The sequence below is a fragment of the Schistocerca piceifrons genome, chromosome 11, assembly GCF_021461385.2.
Source record: "Schistocerca piceifrons isolate TAMUIC-IGC-003096 chromosome 11, iqSchPice1.1, whole genome shotgun sequence".
Lineage (NCBI taxonomy): Eukaryota > Metazoa > Arthropoda > Insecta > Orthoptera > Acrididae > Schistocerca > Schistocerca piceifrons.
The window spans coordinates 123,775,403-123,796,081 of NC_060148.1; the positions used below are offsets into that span (position 1 = coordinate 123,775,403).

The window sequence follows — 20,679 nt, forward strand, 5'->3', positions numbered from 1 at the left end:
TTGTGCACTTAACAAAATGAAAAATAAAAAATTAACATGGTATCAGATGAACATAATATCAGTGAATCATAGTTGAAATTTGTAAACTCACACAAATACCCGAGTGTAACACTTGGTAGGACATGAAAGGGAAAAAGACATAAGGTCGATCGTAGGTAAAGCAGGTAGCTAACTTCAGTTTTCTGGTAGAATAGTAGGGAAATGCAATTAGTTTACAAAGGAAACAGATTAAAAATCAATCATGTGACCCATCTTAGAATATTGCTTGTGTGGGACTCTTACCAATTAGGACTAGTAGGGGATATTGAATGCATACAGAGAAGGGCAGCTTGAATGGTCACAGGCTTGTTTTATGAATGGTCACAGGTTTGTTTGATCCACAGAAGAGAGTCATGGATTTTGAAAGAAGTGAACTGGCAGCCTCAGAGTCCTGAGAACATCTCCTAACAAAGTTTCAAGAATTGCTATCAATTTTGACTCTTTCAAATATACTGCAAACTCCTACAGATTGCTTTCATAGGTTTTGTGATGACAAGATTAAATTTATTGCAGCACACACAGAGGCTTGTGAACAATCATTCTTCCTGTGCTCCATGTGGGAATGGAATAGGAAAAAGATTATATAGTACAGTGCTCTTCACAGTGGTCCACAGAGTGTAGCTGTAGAATATCCCTCCCCAACAGTCATATCCTACCCTATCAGAGACAGGGTCATCTGTGAAAGCAGTCATATTGTATACCAACTCAGCTGTGACTTTGGTACAGATTTTTATGTAAACTTGACACTTGAGTAATAACCAATCTAAAACTACAACAAAGAGCAAAATTGACTATCCAGTTGCAGAACATGTTGCTGAGCGCAACAGGCTTGACTTCTTGGTTATTGCACAACCTGTGGCGTCTGCTCATGGGTGGGTCTTCTGTTTCTGCATACCTATCTCTTTCCATTGTTGCCTTTTCCTCCCACTGCCTTTCACCCTCACTGCTCCTCTCACCCTCTCCATCCAACAGAACTCCTCACACCATTGGGCTGCTGCCCTAGGGCTATGTAATCAGTTGGGTCAATGTAGCTGTGCATGTTTGAGTCAATGGGTCTATGTTTTTCATCAGCTTAGAAGGAGAACATTGAAAGCTAAGAAGAACATTGTCCAAAAACACAACAAAATTTCCAGTCTTGTTCTATGTGCATGTTGTCTATTCAGTACCCTGCCTTTATGGTTAGTGGTTATCTTTATGTAGATTCTGAGAAAGCTTGCTTTCTTTTTCTGCCAGATTTTGTCTTAGTTCATTTTAAACTCATTTAACTGACTTAGTTACCAGTTAAGAGTTTTAGTTTCACAGATTTGCTTGTTTATCATTTAATTCTTGTACATAAATATTTATATCACATTGTAAATGATATGATAATTCCAATAATTAATTATTTTATTTCTTTTTGACTGTTTCACATTCATGCCTTAAGTTGACCACTTCATTATAATCACTTCAGTTTTAATCTTTTTTTTTGTTTTCTGTCTGTTAATCAGGAGAACCACATGATTTTCAGTGGAAGGGAAATGACAATGCAGCTATTTTAGACAGCTGTTCCTCCTTAGAAAAGCCCCCTGGACAATCATTACAAGAAAGTAGTTGTGAGGAATTCAGAAACAAAACTCAAAAGAGGAATTTTGCGTTTTCACCCTTACCTGCCAACAATAAGTTCACAGATACAGTTCATGGACTTGGTTCTAATAATGCTATAGATGAAAAATGTGATACTAAAAGTACTGGAAATCAGCCACGTTTAGAAGAAGAAAGAACTAATTGTGTAATCCCCAAAAGAAATAAACCAGAATGTAGCAACACAGTTACAACTACAAAGAATCATTTTCTGGCAGCTGAAAGAAGTTTCGATGTTATTAGTGATAGTGAAGACTCAAGTGATGAAGATAATGGCATTGTTGACTTGGACACAAATTGTCAAGAGGCAAAAATCAATGATAATCAGTATGGAAATAAGAAGCAATCGGTTGTCATGAGAAGAACTAATACACCTCAGACATTGGTGGTAAGTTTAATCGGTGGTGGTGGTGGTCGTCGTGGTGGTGGTGGAGGAGGAGGACGAGCATTGATATTGATATTACATCGGAAAAATTTGATTTTTTAGCATATAATCTTCTTAAAATATTAACCTGGTTTTCAAAATGATTCTGCACACACATTTCAGGTTAATCTTCTCATCTCTGGGATATCTTGAGTTTAATGTACGTCATTTAGTAGTTCACTAAAATACCTTCGTTTCTTCAGCATATATTTCACAGTGCCATGTAAAAGTAACTATGCAGCTATTCTCACTATTTGGCATACTCTCCCAGTAGATTGTCCATATGATGATCCCTCAGATCTTGTTTTGACTTCTTTGCCATGATCATGATTCGCAAAATAAGTCCATTGTCTAGTAAGCAGTTTCTTGATAATTTCAGCAGGATGGAGAAAAATTGTGTCACAAAATTTTAACCCTAGATAGCTGATGCCAATAGGAACCAAAATTACTAATGTTGTGTAGGTCGACAACGCGCCCTTTTTAAACTATGGAAACTTATCACCACGTGCTCCAATTGGCTGTGGGATTGCCCTGTTGCTGTTCATCGGTTGACGGGCAGTGCTATGGTTGTCGGTTCACACATACAAACATCCCTCCCCCCGTCAGTGCCACCATGTGATACACACACGTCGAATTGGTCTTGTTGTTTGTCTCCACCTCACATCAGAGGCATTCACACATAAGCTTTGCTTCAGAGCACACAAACATCACCTGTGATTTAGTCATGCAGTAAGCATGGCAGCACAGTATTGATTTGAGGAACAATGAGATATGAGTTTTGTCTATGGACTAGCCAGTGCTAATGCGCATGAAGCTCAACAGTTGTATGAGGAACGGTATGCAGCAAGACGCCACCCAAACCCCCAGATGTTTACAGCAATTAACCAGCAACTTAGTGAAACATGCTCATTAGTGGGATATCGTGATGATGCTGGAAGACCTCGAACATGATAGGGTGCTGCATTTGAAGAGACTGTTCTCAAGCACTTCAAGGAAGCACCTACGACGAGTCCTCGAGTGGTTGGACACAACTTGGGGGTCACTCATCAGTTAGTCTGTGAGGTTCTGAGTAACTACGGCCAGCATCCATTTAGTTTCCACCCTGTCAAAGACCTAAATCCTATGGCGGACTATGACCACAGGCTAGGGTTTTTCCGGTGGTTTCTGTTAAGTGTTGCACGAGGTCCTGACTTCCCCACCATTGTGTTGTTTACCAACGAGTGCACCTTCTGTCAAGATGGCCTTTACAACACTCAAAACATTCATTACTGGGCAAGGGGAAATCCTCATGTCACATGCGTCCAGGGAAACCAGGAACGATTTTCATTTAACTTTTAGGTAATCATTGTGGGCAACCATCTGATTTGGCCAGTCCGTCTACCTCCTCAACTTACTGGGGCCAATTGCCATGATTTTTAGTAAGAAACTCTACCCAGCCTGCTGGAAGACGTTCTCCTGGACATCTGACTACGCATGTGGTTGCAGCATGATGGGGCATCCGCACATAACAGTTGTGCTGTGCACATATATTTAAATGAACTCTTCGACGGCCAGTTCAGTGGCAGAGGTGCTTGTAGGACATGGCCCTGGCGACCAGATCTCACGCCACCGAACTTTTTCCTATGGGGATTCTTCAAGTTTCTATTTCACCCACCTGGATGTGAACCACCTACAAATGAAGAGGAATTAATGTATCACATTCAGCATGCCACCAATCACATCAGGACAATGCCAGGAATCTTTGAAAGAGTTCGGCAAAACACCGTTCGGCATTACCAAGCTTGTGTCACTTCAGAGGGTCGCCAGTTTGAGCACCTGCTTTAGTAAACAGTGTCCTAGCTACAAAAAAGGCTCTTTTCAGTGCCGACACAATTTGTAAAAGGCTTTCTGTACATGAACTAACAGCTGTTGATGGGTTTGTTCCCAGAACGTCTTATCATGAAACTGCAATGGATGTGTCGGGACCTTGGTGGATTTGCCCCGAGGCCCCCAGAGTGGAAAGCTGGCACAGTACCATCGAGTGTGTGGGATGCCTTGGATACGTTGTGATCTCTGGCAGGCAAAGCATTCACAGTTATGCATTCTCCAGACCATCGGCAACAGGGCAAACCCGCAGTCAATCAAAGTGCATGGCAGCAAGTTTCCATAGTTTATAAATGGTGCGCTGTTGACCTACACAACATTATTTCTTTTGGGTTAAAATTTCGTGACACCTTTTTTTCGAAGTGCGTATTACTCCCTAAGAGCTTACTAGTTATTGTAATATACTGGGTGCTTTTCTGTCCGACTTAAGCTGAGGGCAATCATCAAGTAATGTATTTTGTAAGCAAATGTAGCTTATTTGACTATAAAAATTCAATTTATTGAAAGTAAGAACAGATACCTCGGTGAAGGTTTGAAATGAATCTGCTCCAGTTCTAATGAAGATCATTTCATTCACTACACTCATGTTGCCTCATCCTTCGTTGAATACTGAGGGGCTTAGCCAAGGATACTTCGGTCTCCTCAAACAATTGTGTACATAGGAGAAACTGCCCTTAATGTAAGTTTCTTAGCAGAAAGTCCAAAGCAGATTACAAATATTTTACTTCAGGTTATGTGTAAAACTAGGCACCAATTAATCAGTAATAATTGCAAAAGTAGGAGCGATGAGAACTATGCCCTTAATATTGATTTCAATGCTTTGTCATGTCTCAGTGAAGATGTGGCGCACAGTACCTGGCCTTGCCTTCAAATGCAAGAAGGTTGACAGTTCAGTGGGTGGTAAAAGAGTAAATTGTTTGTCTTCTGCAAATAAATCTCAAACGAAGAATGAATTACTGTGATTTCTAATGGTTCCACGTATTTATCAACTGAATGGCTGACTACATTGCTAGCGTTTGAGCATAATTTCACAACTCACCATAGGCAAAGGATTTCAAAGTGCAAAAAGGTGATGGAAGTACTCATAGAGTCTCAATTTGATAAAACTGACAGAAACAGTCATTCCTTGTAATTGACGACAAGGACTAGTTTCAGCTAAACAAGAGGCAAAACAAGCTAAAGCTAAAGGTAAAGAAATAATGATAAACCAACAATAAAGTTGGTTTAGGTTGAAATATTTCATTTGAGCAATTCTTGTGGTGTAGATAAATTGAACTAATGTACCACAAAGAAATGGGATGATACAAATAAGTCTAAAGAGGTCAAACAATAGAAAAATTAATTGCACTACTTGATCATTGCCCACCCAATACTGGAGTTAAAATTCATTTCAGCAAAGATACCCTAGTGGTCACAAATTTTATCCCAACCATCACTCCCTTATTTAACACAGTCACAATTATCACTGTGTCAGTGGCTGTCTCTCAGAAAAGCTGATTGGTCAATTTTTGCCACCAAAATAGTGTTTGAATTTAATCAGTTGAAGGGAATTGATGATATTGTGTAAGAAAAAGTGAGAATAAATCTCACACACTACAAGTGACAATCTCCCACTTCTTTGGGAAGTGTCTTGTGGTGTGGTGGCTAGAACTGATTGCTGCAGCCATCAAAGCATGGAGATGGGCACTTCAATGGTTCAAATGTCATTCTTCCACAGAAAACCTTACTAAGTGTGGGATTGATTTTTAATAAGAAAGGAAAAAAGAAATGTTAGGAACAGCTTAGCAAGAGTTCACACTTCATCTTCACTAGTATGGGCCGAACTTTGCCACATTTACAGTATTCAGCTCTGTAAAATACTTTTGGGTGTTCTTACCAATGATAAAATTATCACTGGCTCTTGTGTCAGAGATGAATACCTTGCCTTATTTCTCGCCATTGTGTCTGAATCCTGTAAACTTATGATGGGGTCAGTCACAGCACTTCGGGCTGTGTAATGTTTGAGTGAATTACAAACAGAACCCCCCCCCCTCCCCCCAACACACACACACACACACACACACACACACACACACACACACACACACACACACTCTCTCTCTCTCTCTCTTTCTGCCTCTCCTCACCAGTTAGGGCTGATCATGACTTATTTACTTATTTTAGGGAATTTTATGCTTTGGCTGCTGCAGTTTTACTAAAGATGATGTCAACATAGTTTCCAAGGTAATTTTGTTTTAAAATAATAAATCATATGCTGTGTGTATTACTGCGGTGTATTGTTTCGCCTGTGTACATCACCATTTTGACATTAGAGCATATTAAGATTTTGTCTTACTGAGCAAGTTGTTACCTTTTTGAAGATTTATTCATGAATAGGTATTCCACAAAATTATTCGATATAGTTCTGTCTCACTCATAGACTGTGCTTAATTATGACACATGACAAGAATGAATGTGAAGTTCCTCAAAACCAGTGACATATGGTCTGCATAGAAAGCGTCTGTTCAAACTAGAACAAGCCAGATTGGGGATTCAGCATCCAATATGTATGGTCACTACCAGTTGTCATGGATATCTCAGAAGTACAAGCAATTTTCTCAAAGATGAGACATGGAACTATAATGGATTCTCACAGAGTTAAAACTTCCGTGCATAAATACATGCCCATCAACTCTGTTTATTAAATTTTATCGTAGCAGACACAAGACTTTCCATTGATTATCTATCAGCAGTAGAAGAATTTTTCAGAAGCACCCTGGGGCTCTTGTCTTACTGTGTGTTTCATTCAGTTGTAATATAATGTGGCGAAAATGTTTTTGTGCTGAAGTTTGGAATGTGTATCACTGCTTAACACAAGAAAAACAATGGTCAATATGCCACATCTTATTAAAGATATCCTCCGCCAAAGAGAGAAAAAAAAAAAAAGAAAAAAGAAAAAAGAAAAAGGACGTATCTTGTGTAATCCAGAGTGCTTTTTCTTGATGCTGCCCTAGGTTCAACTTGATGTTACTTCATTGCCACGTGGGAATTGTGTAATGAAGTAAGTAAGTTTCAGTACTTCTTGTACACAAAGAATTTTATTTTGTATGCTAGATGTTTGACGGTGAACATACAAAGTCTGACTACATGCTGTTAATACAAAAATTCGGTCCAAGGCAGACTTAAGACTGATGTAGGACTAACCTCTGGCAGTGTAAAAATCGCCTCTATTTATATGATTTTAAACAATTGAAGGGGTCGGAGAGATATAGTCATAAGCCACATCGAACTGGTTTTGAGATACAGCGAGTTTAAAGTTCCACGGAGGTCTGAAAATGTTTAATACAAAATAGAAAAGTTATTTCTACTGCAAACACTTGCTTAATACTTGTGAAGCATGTTGTTAAATAGTCAACTCTCTGCATGCTATAAAATATTAATTTTAGAATGATTCTAATTCAGATGTAGTCAATGGTGGCTTATGACTATATCTCCCAAAAAATTGTTTAAAACATAAAGTATGAATTTGTAAGGATTTATCTTAACTACTCTTACACAGCAAGCAGAATATATAATTTTTGCACATTAATATGTACATATCAGGTATCTGAGACGTATAAATTACTTTTTCATTGATACAGTTACATCAAGGAAGTTCCCCTACCACATCATTGTACAGGTTATTTCCAGTACATGACCAAAAGAAATCTTGATTTGCTGCAGGTATGTATGGCATAAGAGACAGTACATCATCAATTTTTTTCTGGTTAATTGGTAGTGGCTTTCTGTACTTTATTGGTAGCTGATATGTATTTGGTTCGACTAGCCTTCCTTTCTTTTTGACACGAATATCCACTGACATGAAAGCTCCTATGTCTGAATAAGAGTGCTTTACACATAGCTTGAAGGGATCTTCAGACTCAATTTTAAATTGAGTAGCTTCACTGAAATGGTGGGGATCTCCAGATGTGGATTCTGTACATTTTGAGATCAATGTCTTCAGGCTTTCCAAACTTCTGAAGTCTTCTCTTACCATTTTAGTTACAATGAAATGTTTAGGAGTCGCAGATTTTATTACTTCTGCCCATTCATCTGGAGTGTACACTATTGGACGTCTGTTTCTTGCATACCGTTCAATGCGACCAAAATCACGACCGCAAGGTAGCATGGTGTCACCTACCACAGGGAAGTAATGCTGGACAGAATCAAATCTTTTGGTAGCAACAAGGGACCTTTCCAAAGCAATAATAGTCCAATTCTTTGCCTGACCCTTGCAGTTGTCTGTGATTATGTGGAGATGTTTTGTCTGAGGATTAGGTATCTCCAAGTACTTCAATAAGCAACTCCCAACCTCATCTGAGCCCCGTCCTCCATCATTCTTGCTCCACATAAACATATAACCCTTATTTGATCCACAGTCATGGATACCATAGTTGTAAGTCCGTATTTTCCTCTAGGAAAATGCTGGACCAACTGTTAGTTTAGGTGTGGGGAACGTATGCTGCATATCCATTGCTATCACGTGATGCTCTTTCGAATTTTATTTAGCCAGAGCAGTTAAAGACGCAATCATATTTTGTCCTCTGTCAGCATTTTTGAGATGCAGTTCATATTGTTGTTTCTTTTCTGTGACTTCTTCTGCACATAATTCTGGGTTATTTAATGCAATTAGAAATCCATCACATTTTGAACAGGTGTCACTTTTTGGTAGTTTGAAGCCTATGTTAAATTCAGATACGAAAATTTCTCTGAATTTACTTTCAGGTACTGCAGGAACCTGCTTTTCATTGCAGTATTCTGAGTATTTATCTCGAAATAAGGAAGCAGTTGTGAGATCACAATCCAAATACACTTTATTGGGGTTCTGTTGCCTACTGTAATGACTGTTATATTTCGGTATGACATAGAGAAATTGTCTAACACTTTGTATTGCTTCGTCTTGAAATTTATGTGGGTAGTTTCCATGTTTTCCTGAAAGAAAAAAAAGATGAACTTACACTCCTGGAAATGGAAAAAAGAACACATTGACACCGGTGTGTCAGACCCACCATACTTGCTCTGGACACTGCGAGAGGGCTGTACAAGCAATGATCACACGCATGGCACAGCGGACACACCAGGAACCGCGGTGTTGGCCGTCGAATGGCGCTAGCTGCGCAGCATTTGTGCACCGCCGCCATCAGTGTCATCCGGTTTGCAGTGGCATACGGAGCTCCATCGCAGTCTTTAACACTGGTAGCATGCCGCGACAGCATGGACGTGAACCGTATGTGCAGTTGACGGACTTTGAGCGAGGGCGTATAGTGGGCATGCGGGAGGCGGGGTGGACATACCGCCGAATTGCTCAACACGTGGGGCGTGAGGTCTCCACAGTACATCGATGTTGTTGCCAGTGGTCGGTGGAAGGTGCACGTGCCCGTCGACCTGGGACCGGACCGCAGCGATGCACGGATGCACACCAAGACCGTAAGATCCTACGCAGTGCCGTAGGGGACCGCACCGCCACTTCCCAGCAAATTAGGGACACTGTTGCTCCTGGGGTATCGGCAAGGACCATTCGCAACCGTCTCCATGAAGCTGGGCTACGGTCCCGCACACCGTTAGGCCGTCTTCCGCTCACGCCCCAACATCATGCAGCCCGCCTCCAGTGGTGTCGCGACAGGCGTGAATGGAGGGACGAATGGAGACGTGTCGTCTTCAGCGATGAGAGTCGCTTCTGCCTTGGTGCCAATGATGGTCGTATGCGTGTTTGGCGCCGTGCAGGTGAGCGCCACAATCAGGACTGCATACGACCGAGGCACACAGGGCCAACACCCGGCATCATGGTGTGGGGAGCGATCTCCTACACTGGCCGTACACCACTGGTGATCGTCGAGGGGACACTGAATAGTGCACGGTACATCCAAACCGTCATCGAACCCATCGTTCTACCATTCCTAGACCGGCAAGAGAACTTGCTGTTCCAACAGGACAATGCACGTCCGCATGTATCCCGTGCCATCCAACGTGCTCTAGAAGGTGTAAGTCAACTACCCTGGCCAGCAAGATCTCCGGATCTGTCCCCCATTGAGCATGTTTGGGACTGGATGAAGCATCGTCTCACGCGGTCTGCACGTCCAGCATGAACGCTGGTCCAACTGAGGCGCCAGGTGGAAATGGCATGGCAAGCCGTTCCACAGGACTACATCCAGCATCCCTACGATCGTCTCCATGGGAGAATAGCAGCCTGCATTGCTGCGAAAGGTGGATATACACTGTACTAGTGCCGACATTGTGCATGCTCTGTTGCCTGTGTCTATGTGCCTGTGGTTCTGTCAGTGTGATAATGTGATGTATCTGACCCCAGGAATGTGTCAATAAAGTTTCCCCTTCCTGGGACAATGAATTCACGGTGTTCTTATTTCAATTTCCAGGAGTGTATATCCTCTTCCTAATAGAAATATTTGTATAGTACTCAGTTTGGTTACATCCCTAACTTATAGCACAGAGTAACATACAAACCTCTTCCATCTTCTTTTGGCACTGCAAATCCCTGCTTCATTTGATATTGCAAATTCCTCACTCTTTGTGCGTGTATCTGTAAGCCATGAACCCTTAGGAAAGCTTCCTTGCAGATCATGGCTTCTATTCCGCATACCCTCACATATTTTCTTGGAAGTCTTTTTTGGATAGCTTTGAAAGAAATTATGACTAATATAACAAAATGGAATAAATATACAAAATATTGAACCATTTTTATTTAAATAGTGAACAAACCTCCACCTTTTCGGTTCCATTTTCATACAGCTCATCAGGTAAGTATTCTGTTCATTAAAGTTTCCTTTGTTCCAAAATGAATGAAAAATGTTTTCTTCCTCACCAAGCAGTTTTGTGAAGCATTTATTTAAACAAGTACAGGGACTTCCTATAGTAGCAGCCTGAACAGTCTTGTGGGTTTTTAAAGACTTATACTGCTGACCAACATTTCGTCGATGTTTTGCTTTATTTTTCTTCCACTGATCAATATTTCGCTTTCTTCTCCATGAAGGCTTTGGTTTTTCAGGTGATTCTTCATTTATTCTACTTATTTCAAGCTATAATATGAAGAACAAAATAGTCTAAGAATTTGCGTGAGATATAGTCATAAGCCACACAAAACATTAAATTTCGCTAAAATCAATTTAATGAGAAAATATTTTTTACACATCTTTTGCCTTAGAAACTACATTATTGCACCATTAAGCAGTAATATAAATGTGCCCATCAAGTTTCATCATTAACACACAGGATGGCTGTCAAATGCGTTGGCAATGTTGAGAGAAACAAAGTCACAAGCCACAGGAAATTAATCAGCAGAAATAAACCGTTTTATATACTTACCGAAACATCATCTAAGCTGGAACTGCTGGTCGATGGATGCCAAGATTCATCACTGTCAGGATACAAAGGGTAAAGCTCTTCACTTCCACTACTGTCTGTGTCAAATATGCGTTGAAGACCCGAAGACGGTTCCGACGTTCCTGACCCACCTGCCCTTTTGCCGTGGCTTGTGACTATGTATCTTCTGAAACTACCACCAGATGGCACAGCATAGAACTGCACTCCATCATAGCCTGCCATCTGTTGCAGTAACATGGAACTTGTTCAACATGTTGTGAAAAAGACATTGTTAAGAATGCCGCAACATGAAAAACTCAATTTCGTGAAAGTTGTGGCTTATGACTATATCTCTCTGAGCCCTTCAATTACTTTTATTGTTACACATTGAATTTTGCATATTTAACAATTAAAGTTTTTACATACATCTTCCCAAATCACATAGAAAATTACATAGAATAACTGAATAATTTTATACAAAGACAGGAAGGAATTAAATTTTGTATGAGTAAAATTTTACATTTCTATACAGTTGTTAGTACAGTTTTATTGACTAACACCAATTAAAACATAAACATGTTTGATTCTGTCTGAAAAAGCATTGTGTCATGTTTCTGTTTGGAGAATGAACAATTTCTGACTTAAAAAACATAAAAATAGCTGTCTCTTGATGACTTGAAATATCATAACTTTAATTGCTAATTACTCCATAACTACAATAACAAATTTATTCCTTCCGTGTGCCTGTAGTTTGTATTGTGTGCAAATTATGATGGTACATTAGTTTTTAATCCAACATGTTTCCTTCATTCGATATACTGGTGAGGCCCAACGTAAACAATGTCACCACAATAATTTAAATTAATGTAAATTTCAGAGTTGCTTTGGTGAATTCGAATACAGATAACCAGAAATATGTTTCCTTTATTCTATGTATTGGTGAGACACAACGTAGTCAAAGTCAAAGCAACATTTTAAATTGGTGTAAATTACTAATATTACATATATACCCTCATGGGAGAGTGGAGATGAGTCTGGAATAGGATACAGGATTCCAAAGGGGTTGTGGTGCTACAGTCCATGGAAGCTGCATTGTGCATTACATTATTTTCCAATACGTCAGTAGAAATGAAAACATCTCAGCCATGGGAATTAACTGCACGTTCTCAGTCTTCTAATTTGGTATGGTGAGATGGGGTATTTTCCTCCTAATGGCTAAAGAGTTGCATTATTGCAGCCTTGAGGTCAGCAAAGGTTCCTCATTTTTTGAACAACTACACCATGATCTCTCTGTTGAATGGAATGTACAAACTCTTCAAAAGGATGATGAACTGCCAAATTCTCCAATTCAGGCAATATTTACTCCAGTATCAATGCAGTTTTTACCATCTTATACTCTTGATATATCCAATTAAAAAGCATTCAGGCATCATCAATATCTAATATTTTGTAATTGGTGTCAGTGGCATCATATCCATGGTGAGCTGTGTGGTTTGTTGATTGCTGTGTGTTGATGACTTCTCTTTACATTGCAGCTCCACATCACTGGTATAACAAAATGTCAGCTCTAGGGAGGTGTTCAGAAGGCTCCAGACTGGATACTGAACAGTGGCACCCAGTTCTCTACAAAAACCCACACCACCAATGTGGAGACTGGTCGCCTCGCCTCGTCCATTCATCCTGTGAGTGGACGGGTGACCACTCCTCTGCTTCTTCAGTAGGGTCCAAGCAGGCACACAGGGTGGGGGGGGATTACTAGTTATCAGGAGCTCCAACACTAGGCCCGTTATGGGGCCCCTTAGGAGCAGAGCATTCAGGGCTGGAAAGAAAGCCAATGTGCACCCAATACATCTGTCGGGAGGCCTCATCTGAGATGTTGAGGCGGCCTTGCCTGTGGCTATCGAGCATGCAGGGTACAGTCATTTGCAAGTTGTGCCTCATATCGGCACCAACAACGCCTTTTGCTTGGGGCCTGAAGCCATCCTCAGCTCATTCCAGTGACTGGCAGAGGTAGTGAAGACTGCTGGCCTCGCGTGTGGGGTACAAGCAGAGGTTGCACTTTGCAGTATTGTTTCCAGAGTTGATCAGGATCCTTTGGTTTGCAGCCAAGTGGAAGGTCTCAACCAAGTCTTGGTCGACTCTGTGATGGTCTTGGCTGCAGAATTGTAGACCTGCATTATCTTGTTAGGATTTGTAGAACTCCCCTTGATGGGTCAGGGGTGCACTACACAAACTAAGCAGCTACTCAGGTAGCAGAGTACTTGAGGAGTGCACATGAAGGTTTTTTAGGCTAAACGGTACTTTGAGGTCCTCTTATGACAACTCGCAGTCGATATACAGCAAAGGAAGCCAGACGGCCTTCAGAATAAAGGCACTTCAACTGTCACAATATCAGCAAACTGTCGAAGTGTTTGAATACAGTTCTCATATTTACTGCCCTCCGGGAAAGTTCTTATGCTCAAATTATTCATGGATCGAGAGCTGGCTGAAACCCAAGGTGGAAAGCTCTGAGATATTTAGCGAGTCATGTTATCTGTTTCCATATAATAGCTGTAGGTGAAACCATGTTAATTGTTGGATTTTCCTACCAGCCATCCGATTCCGCTGTGACAGTTCTATAGTCATTCAAAGAAAATCTTGTCAGTAGCGCATAAATACTGACTTTGTGCAAGACTAGTTGCAGGTGACTTTAACGTACTGAGTATAGATTGGGATTCCTATGGATTCATTGGGGTGGTATAGACTGCCAATCATGTGAAATACTTTTGAACATGATTTCTGAAATCTATCTTGAGCAGCCAACTCAGCAGCCCACACACACTGGAAATATCTTAGACCTTGTAGCTATAAATAGGATGGATCTTATCAACAATGTCAGTATACAAACAGGGATTAGCAATCTTGATATCATAATAGCAACTATGGTTTCTAAAGTTAATAAATCAGGAAAGAAGGCTAGGAGAGAATTTCTGCTAGATAGAGCAGAAAAGCAGTAGTTAGCATCTCACTTAGAGAGTGAATTGACAATACTTAGTTCCAGTAAGGTGGATATAGAGGAATTACGGGCAAAGTTTAAGCATATTGTAAATCATGGTCTGGAGAGTTAACTGCGTAGTAAGTGGATGAAGGATAAAAAGGAACCTCCATTGTTTAAAAATGAAATTTGGTAGATGCTGAGGAAACAGAGGCTGTTGCACTCTCACTTCAAAAGAAAATGCCCAAATGATGGCAAGTGAAGGTTAGTAGAGATTAATGCATCTGTGAAAAGATCTATGTATGAAGCACACAACGACTATCGCAGTCACACCTCAGCAAAAGCTCTGGCAGAGTACCTGAGAAAATTCTAGTCATATGTAAGTCTTTCATTCAGTCCCTTGTTGACCAGTCCAGCATGGCAGTTGAAGATAGCAAAACGAAAGCCAAAGTTTTAAATTTTGCGTTCAAGAAATTGTTCACACAGGGGAATCATGCAAAGATATAGTCATTTGAGCATCAGACTGACTCTCATAAGATGACAAAGCAATAACCATCTCTGGCGTAGAGAAACATCTGGGAGGTTTGAAAGAAGATAAATCACCAGGTCTGGATGGAATCCCAATCTGGTTTTACAAAGAGTATTCTATGGTATTGGGCCTCTACCTAGCCTACATTTATTGTGAATCTCTTGCTCATCACAAAGTCCCAAGTGGCTGGAGAAGAGCACAGGTGATGCTAGTAAATAAGAAAAGTAAAAGAACAGGCCCAAAAAATTACCGACTAATATCCCTAACTTCGTTTTGTAGCTGAATCCATGAACATATTCTAAGTTTGAGCGTATTAAACTTTCTTGAGTCTGAGAAGCTTATGTCCAAGAATCAGCATGGGTTTAGAAAGGATTGCTTGTGAGAAACTCAGCTTGTCCTTTTGTCACATGACGTACTGCAATCTGTAGATGGAGGGCAACAGACAGATTCCATATTTCTAGATTTGGTACATTGGTGCATTGCAAGCTGTTGCCATAGGTATGAGCACATGGAATAAGTTAACAGATGTGTGAGTGGCTCGAAGATTTCGTAAGTAAAAGAACACATTATGTTTTCCTCAAAGTTGAGTGACTGTAGGAAGATACTAGATGACAGACAAAATTTCTGGTTGGTATAATGAATGACGGTCAAATGCAGATGAATGGAAAGAACAAATCTGAAATGTTGTGGGCCTAACATTGCAGAGTGATCTGAAATGGAATGAACATGCAAGAATTGTGGTAGAGAAGGCGAATGGTCGACTTTGGCTTATTGGAAGAATTTTAGGAAAGAGTGGTTCACCTGTGAAGGTGACTGCATATAGGACAGAGGTGCGACCTATTCTTAAGTACTACTAGAGTGTTGGGGATCCATACCATGTCAGATAAAATGTAAATGCCGTGTGGCTAGGGCCTCCTGTCAGGTAGACTGTTCGCCTGGTGCAAGTCTTTCGAGTTGACACCACTTCAGCGACTTGTATGTCAATAGGGCTGTTAGGTATGACATTCCGTCATGCTGACCACTCAGCTACCAGGGGCGGTCACTGTGTTGTATGGAAGGAAGACATTGAAGCAGTTCACAGGAGGGGCTGCTAGATGTGTTGCTGGTAGGTTCAAGCAATACATAAGTGTTACGGAGATATTCGTGAACTGAAATGGGAATCTCTGAAGGGAATGCAACATTCTGTCCAGTGAGAAAATTTAGAGAACTGGCATGTGAAGCTGACTGCTGAACGATTCTACTATTGCCAACATATGTTGCATGTAAGGATCACGAAGATATGATACAAGAAACAGGACTCATACAGAGACATATATTTTGAGTGGAACACGAAGGGAAAAGACTAGTAGTGGTATGGGGTATCTTCTGCCACACACCATATGATGGCTTCCAGAGGGTCTATGTAGATGTAGATGTAGATACAGCTCTGAATTAGGTATCCACATCCTAAACATATCTTATATAATCAGGTAGAAGAAGTGGTGGAGCTGTATCACGCCTGAGGCTTTTTTGATGAGAAACTAAAATGGTTATCACATGGGTGCCAAATAAAATTACTATCTCTAAAAATTCAACGCTCTAAGATCGCTCTAATATTCCATAATGGAACCTTGTGGTAAGGTGACTGTACCGTTACAGTTCTGTCAAAATTCTTAACTTCTAGTTAATTATGTAATAATGTTTGGGTAGGCACCTAGTGATCCATGCCATCTGCCACTGGCAATCAGAAGTCTAGACTTTAAGTGAAATGTCTCAGGGGTAGTAGAACAGCTGGGAAGTGTTGAGGAATTGTCTTTAGATACCTCCAATCAACTGTATGCACATATTTTTCCTCGAACTACTCCATAGTGCATAGCTAGCTCAAACATACACCTCGACCTGCTCTGTGGACCTGAAGGGAACACATACTTTAATGTCTATATGTGACTGTTTCTTTTAATCCTTCATGGGTATATTAATTCAGAAACCATGTACACAGATGGCTATAGAACTATTGTAGAGTTGAGTGTGTGTTTGTGTACAGTAGCAATAACAAACTCTGGTCTCTGTGAAGTGCGTTCACTGTGGAGCAGGCAGTTGTCACCAAAGCCCTATAACACATTGTAACCAAAAAGTCCCTGTTGGTCTCTGACTCATAGAGCTGTCTTCAATCTGTTAGCCATCACTGTGCAAGGAAGGCAACGCCTGTCAGTGTTCAGGATCTACTATTGACCTCCTCCATTGGGTGCTGCCATCACTTTCATGTGCTCACTGAAGCACACTCCTATGCTCGTAAGCAGCTCACAGCTCATCTTGCTGAGGAAGCAACTGTGAGTGAATTGCTAGGCATTAGGATACCTGGTACTGACCTAATACACCAAGAAATGCATCTAATCATAACAGGAAGGGAGTCTGATTGGTAAAATTTTACTACCTGCAGTAAAATCAGAATGATGAAGGAAACCACTACTGAACTTTGAGGAAAGAATTTTGCCACTTTATGCAGTCTGTCGATCACACATACAAGGCTCGGTAACGATTTTCTCTTATGGCAAGAGGATCCATCTGGGTACCCCTCCTCACACTGGCCAATATATTGATGAACTACTGACACGGTGAAGCGAGTATTGGATGAATTCTAAGATTCATTAGAGAAAGCGGATTTTACCCCAGTTTGAAGTTCGTTAAGCTTTATGTTAGTGTTTATCGCAAATGTGGAGGGAAAGACTCTCACTGTAGTAAGAGCCCTGGAGGACTGCCATCTGCTTTGCACTCTGCGTTGATATATTCAGTAATTCCTTACAGCCTTTTAGCCAATCCAGCTCCTTTAACATCAACAGGCCTTGCTTGCTTTCTTTGTTTTTGAGGCCTAATTGATGGCAATGTTTTTCCTACAGTCCTTTTAGTTTCGAGTCAGTGAGTGGAATGGAGAGGAGAGAGTGAGCTTCATCCCCCAGTAGATAACCAGCTTGCACTCCCCCCTCCCCACCCCCCCAACACACACACACACACACACACACACACACACACACACACACACACACACACACACACACACTCTTTCATTATTGTTTTTAAAGAAGATATCTTAAACCACCAAAAATCAAGAGGGCATTTTAAATATCTGCGCATTCCTATGTACTTGATGTTACTTTAGTCAAGTAATGGATTGCAGCAGTGCTGTGATGTGCTGCTGCCATAGACCTATCCAAAAACTTTTATTGAGGAAGATTGCCACATAGCCATACATATTTGAGAAGTGATTTTATTTTATTTTGAGTTCCAGTGTTAGCATTTCAGTATGCTGTCTTCAGGCCCAAAATGCACTTCGTATGCTGGGTTAGAAGATCAGAGGTATCGATAATGTACTGGAGGCGACAGTGTCTGGATATCTTGAATTCATTATTAGAGTTCTTGCTTCAAGTGCATAGGACACTGCTGTGTCTGTATGCACTGCCCAGTGTTACATTATTATCTAAAGGGCTGAGACATAAATGTTGGGTGGTTTTTATCCAGCATGAGTGCAGTGATGATGAAAAAAGTGAACTTTAAGTATGAGGTGTGCACCTCAGTTTGTGCAATAAATACATGGAATTTTGCATTCAGAATGGGTTGGATAGTGTGTCGGAAAGAGGCAGCAGGAGACTGTTGCTGATTCCAAAGACATGTAGAAGCCACATCTAAAACTCTACTATTTTGGATGGGAAATCTAAATGTTTCTGGATGAACATAAATACTTACTGTGAATAATTCCCTGTTTGCACACATGTTGAAACCCGTTGGTGGAGGAGGATTTAGAAGGATATTGAACTGATTAAATACAAAGCTTATTTGAAAAAGAAAATATCGTTTGCTGGTCACTCAAATTCATACATATGTTTGACAGATGGATGCTATTCCCGGTTGCTAACTGAAGCATTCTTATAATTACATATCCACATCACCTTTTCATTAACTTTGATGTAAACGACATTGTCTTTGTGTACAAAGATTTGGATGGATTATATTGTAAGCTGTTCCTGGGATGTTCCAGTATTTCCTGTGGTGACAATATGCTGACCACAATGTGATTTTTTTGTCTTGGCACGCATTACTTTTCTGAACAATTGGATGTTGTCACACTTGCAGAGAATGTCATTATTACATGTCCAACATTTGTGAATACAGTAAAGATGATATCTTCAAATACAACTTTTTCCTCGTTACTTGTAGAAACCCTGTGTGTCAGCAATGATGTTCACACTTGCAAGGTGTCATTGCGAAATGCTATGGATCTGCGATACCTGGGGAAATTATCTGATGATTCAAATTCAACACATGTGTCTCTTAGTCCTGATTTCACTTTCATTTTGCTTTGAACAATATATCTAATTGGAGTGAAACCTTGTACACATGTCAGAGAGTAGGCCACGAGTGTTAGTACCCCAGTCAAATTGTAAATTATCATATAGGTAGAATTCAGAATTAAGTACACTTTGGCTTTGGTTAGTTTACAATTGTTGAACACACTCGAATACTTTTTCAGATGTCACATCCTGTCTGGAGAGCCAGGATAAGGAATCGACGCAGGTCTAGTTGAACTGCTCTAGAACTGAATATTCAGACAGTTCCTATGAACATAAACTTCTTGGTAATTAAATTTCTGATTTCAATACCCATAAAAAATTCAAGTGTTCCTTATCTGTCACAGGAATATGAGGCATTTCCACTGTCACAGGAATATGAGGCATTTCCCATACCAATTTCTCTGATGAGCTTTTATTCTCTTTGGGCTTAGGCTCTTATATTGAGTTATCTGTTGTACTTCAAACCAGAATTAGTTTTTGCTTAGTGTTCATGATGTGTCTTGTATCCTAAACACACCCCATAAACATTTTTGTGGGATACATACTCTAAAGCAGAGACTTATTCATCTGTGTTTGTACCATCCTGCTCAAGTACAAAGTTGACACAGAAACATATGTTTTGATGGTCGACCTCGATGCCATCCAGTTAGTATCTTATTTCTTGACAGATAAAGGCAAAAATATTACATGTAAGCTGGAAGCTGGTATAGTTCCTCCATCTTTCTTCTCAAATTTCCCTTCCAAGTATAGGAAACTGTTGCTCGCAATTGTTAAACCATTGTGTGTGTAGAATGAGAATTCTTATCCCATCTTTATTATTAAATGTTGCTGAAGAAAAGGCTTATGAGAGAAATATTCCTAGCAAATGATTCACAAACTGGAGCCAGACATCACTATGTGGTTTCAATCCTATTAATTTAAGGAACCTGTAATTCTCCCATGTTACAACATTGAGCTTCTGAAATGATGAGATGTACTGGAGGTTGTGTGCATCCCTTTTGTACCTTACTTCCATGCTGTTTAAAGTGAAGTAGTATCGCAGTTGTCTCTTGTAAAAATCAACTGTATTCTTGTCCCGGTCAACAGTATTCAAATTGAGATGGTCTGGTGCCTCCCAAGTCACTTGGAGGTGTATCAGTTTGCTTAGCACATCTCAACAATTTTGTATCCTGGGCTTTTGTAGTGAAGATACAGATTCATTGCGATGGTATGCTCGACACTAGTCAAGCTAACTGCTTGTACATCCACAGGTAGTTCTGATCCTTAAAATTTATCTGAATTCTTCTCCAAAATGTGAATCCTTGAGAATGCTTATAGTGGCCTTATGGAACCCTCATGGCTAAAGTCTGTTGTCTGTTTTGTCAATTTTATTTTCATTTTACACATATTAACATTTGCATGTAACTTGCACTCTTTTACAGATGATTTTCTTATAAATCCATTTAAATCATCAATATCATATGAGCCGGGCATATTTCCACAACTTTACCAACTCCTAGATGTAGTTTATTGTTTGCCTTGTGGATAGTAGGAAATCTGTTGTATGTCTCAAGATCGATCAGTGCAATAC

The 20,679-nt window shown here is 40.3% G+C and overlaps 1 protein-coding gene across 1 annotated transcript in view; it reads left to right on the forward strand.

Moving 5' to 3' along the window:
• LOC124720293 overlaps positions 1–20,679 on the forward strand; it is a 209,700-nt gene that overhangs the window by 90,906 nt on the left and 98,115 nt on the right. Inside the window, exon 5 of the mRNA XM_047245607.1 lies at positions 1,527–2,047. Within this exon, the coding sequence (XP_047101563.1) occupies positions 1,527–2,047 (521 nt within the window). The remainder of the gene's footprint in view (positions 1–1,526; positions 2,048–20,679) is intronic.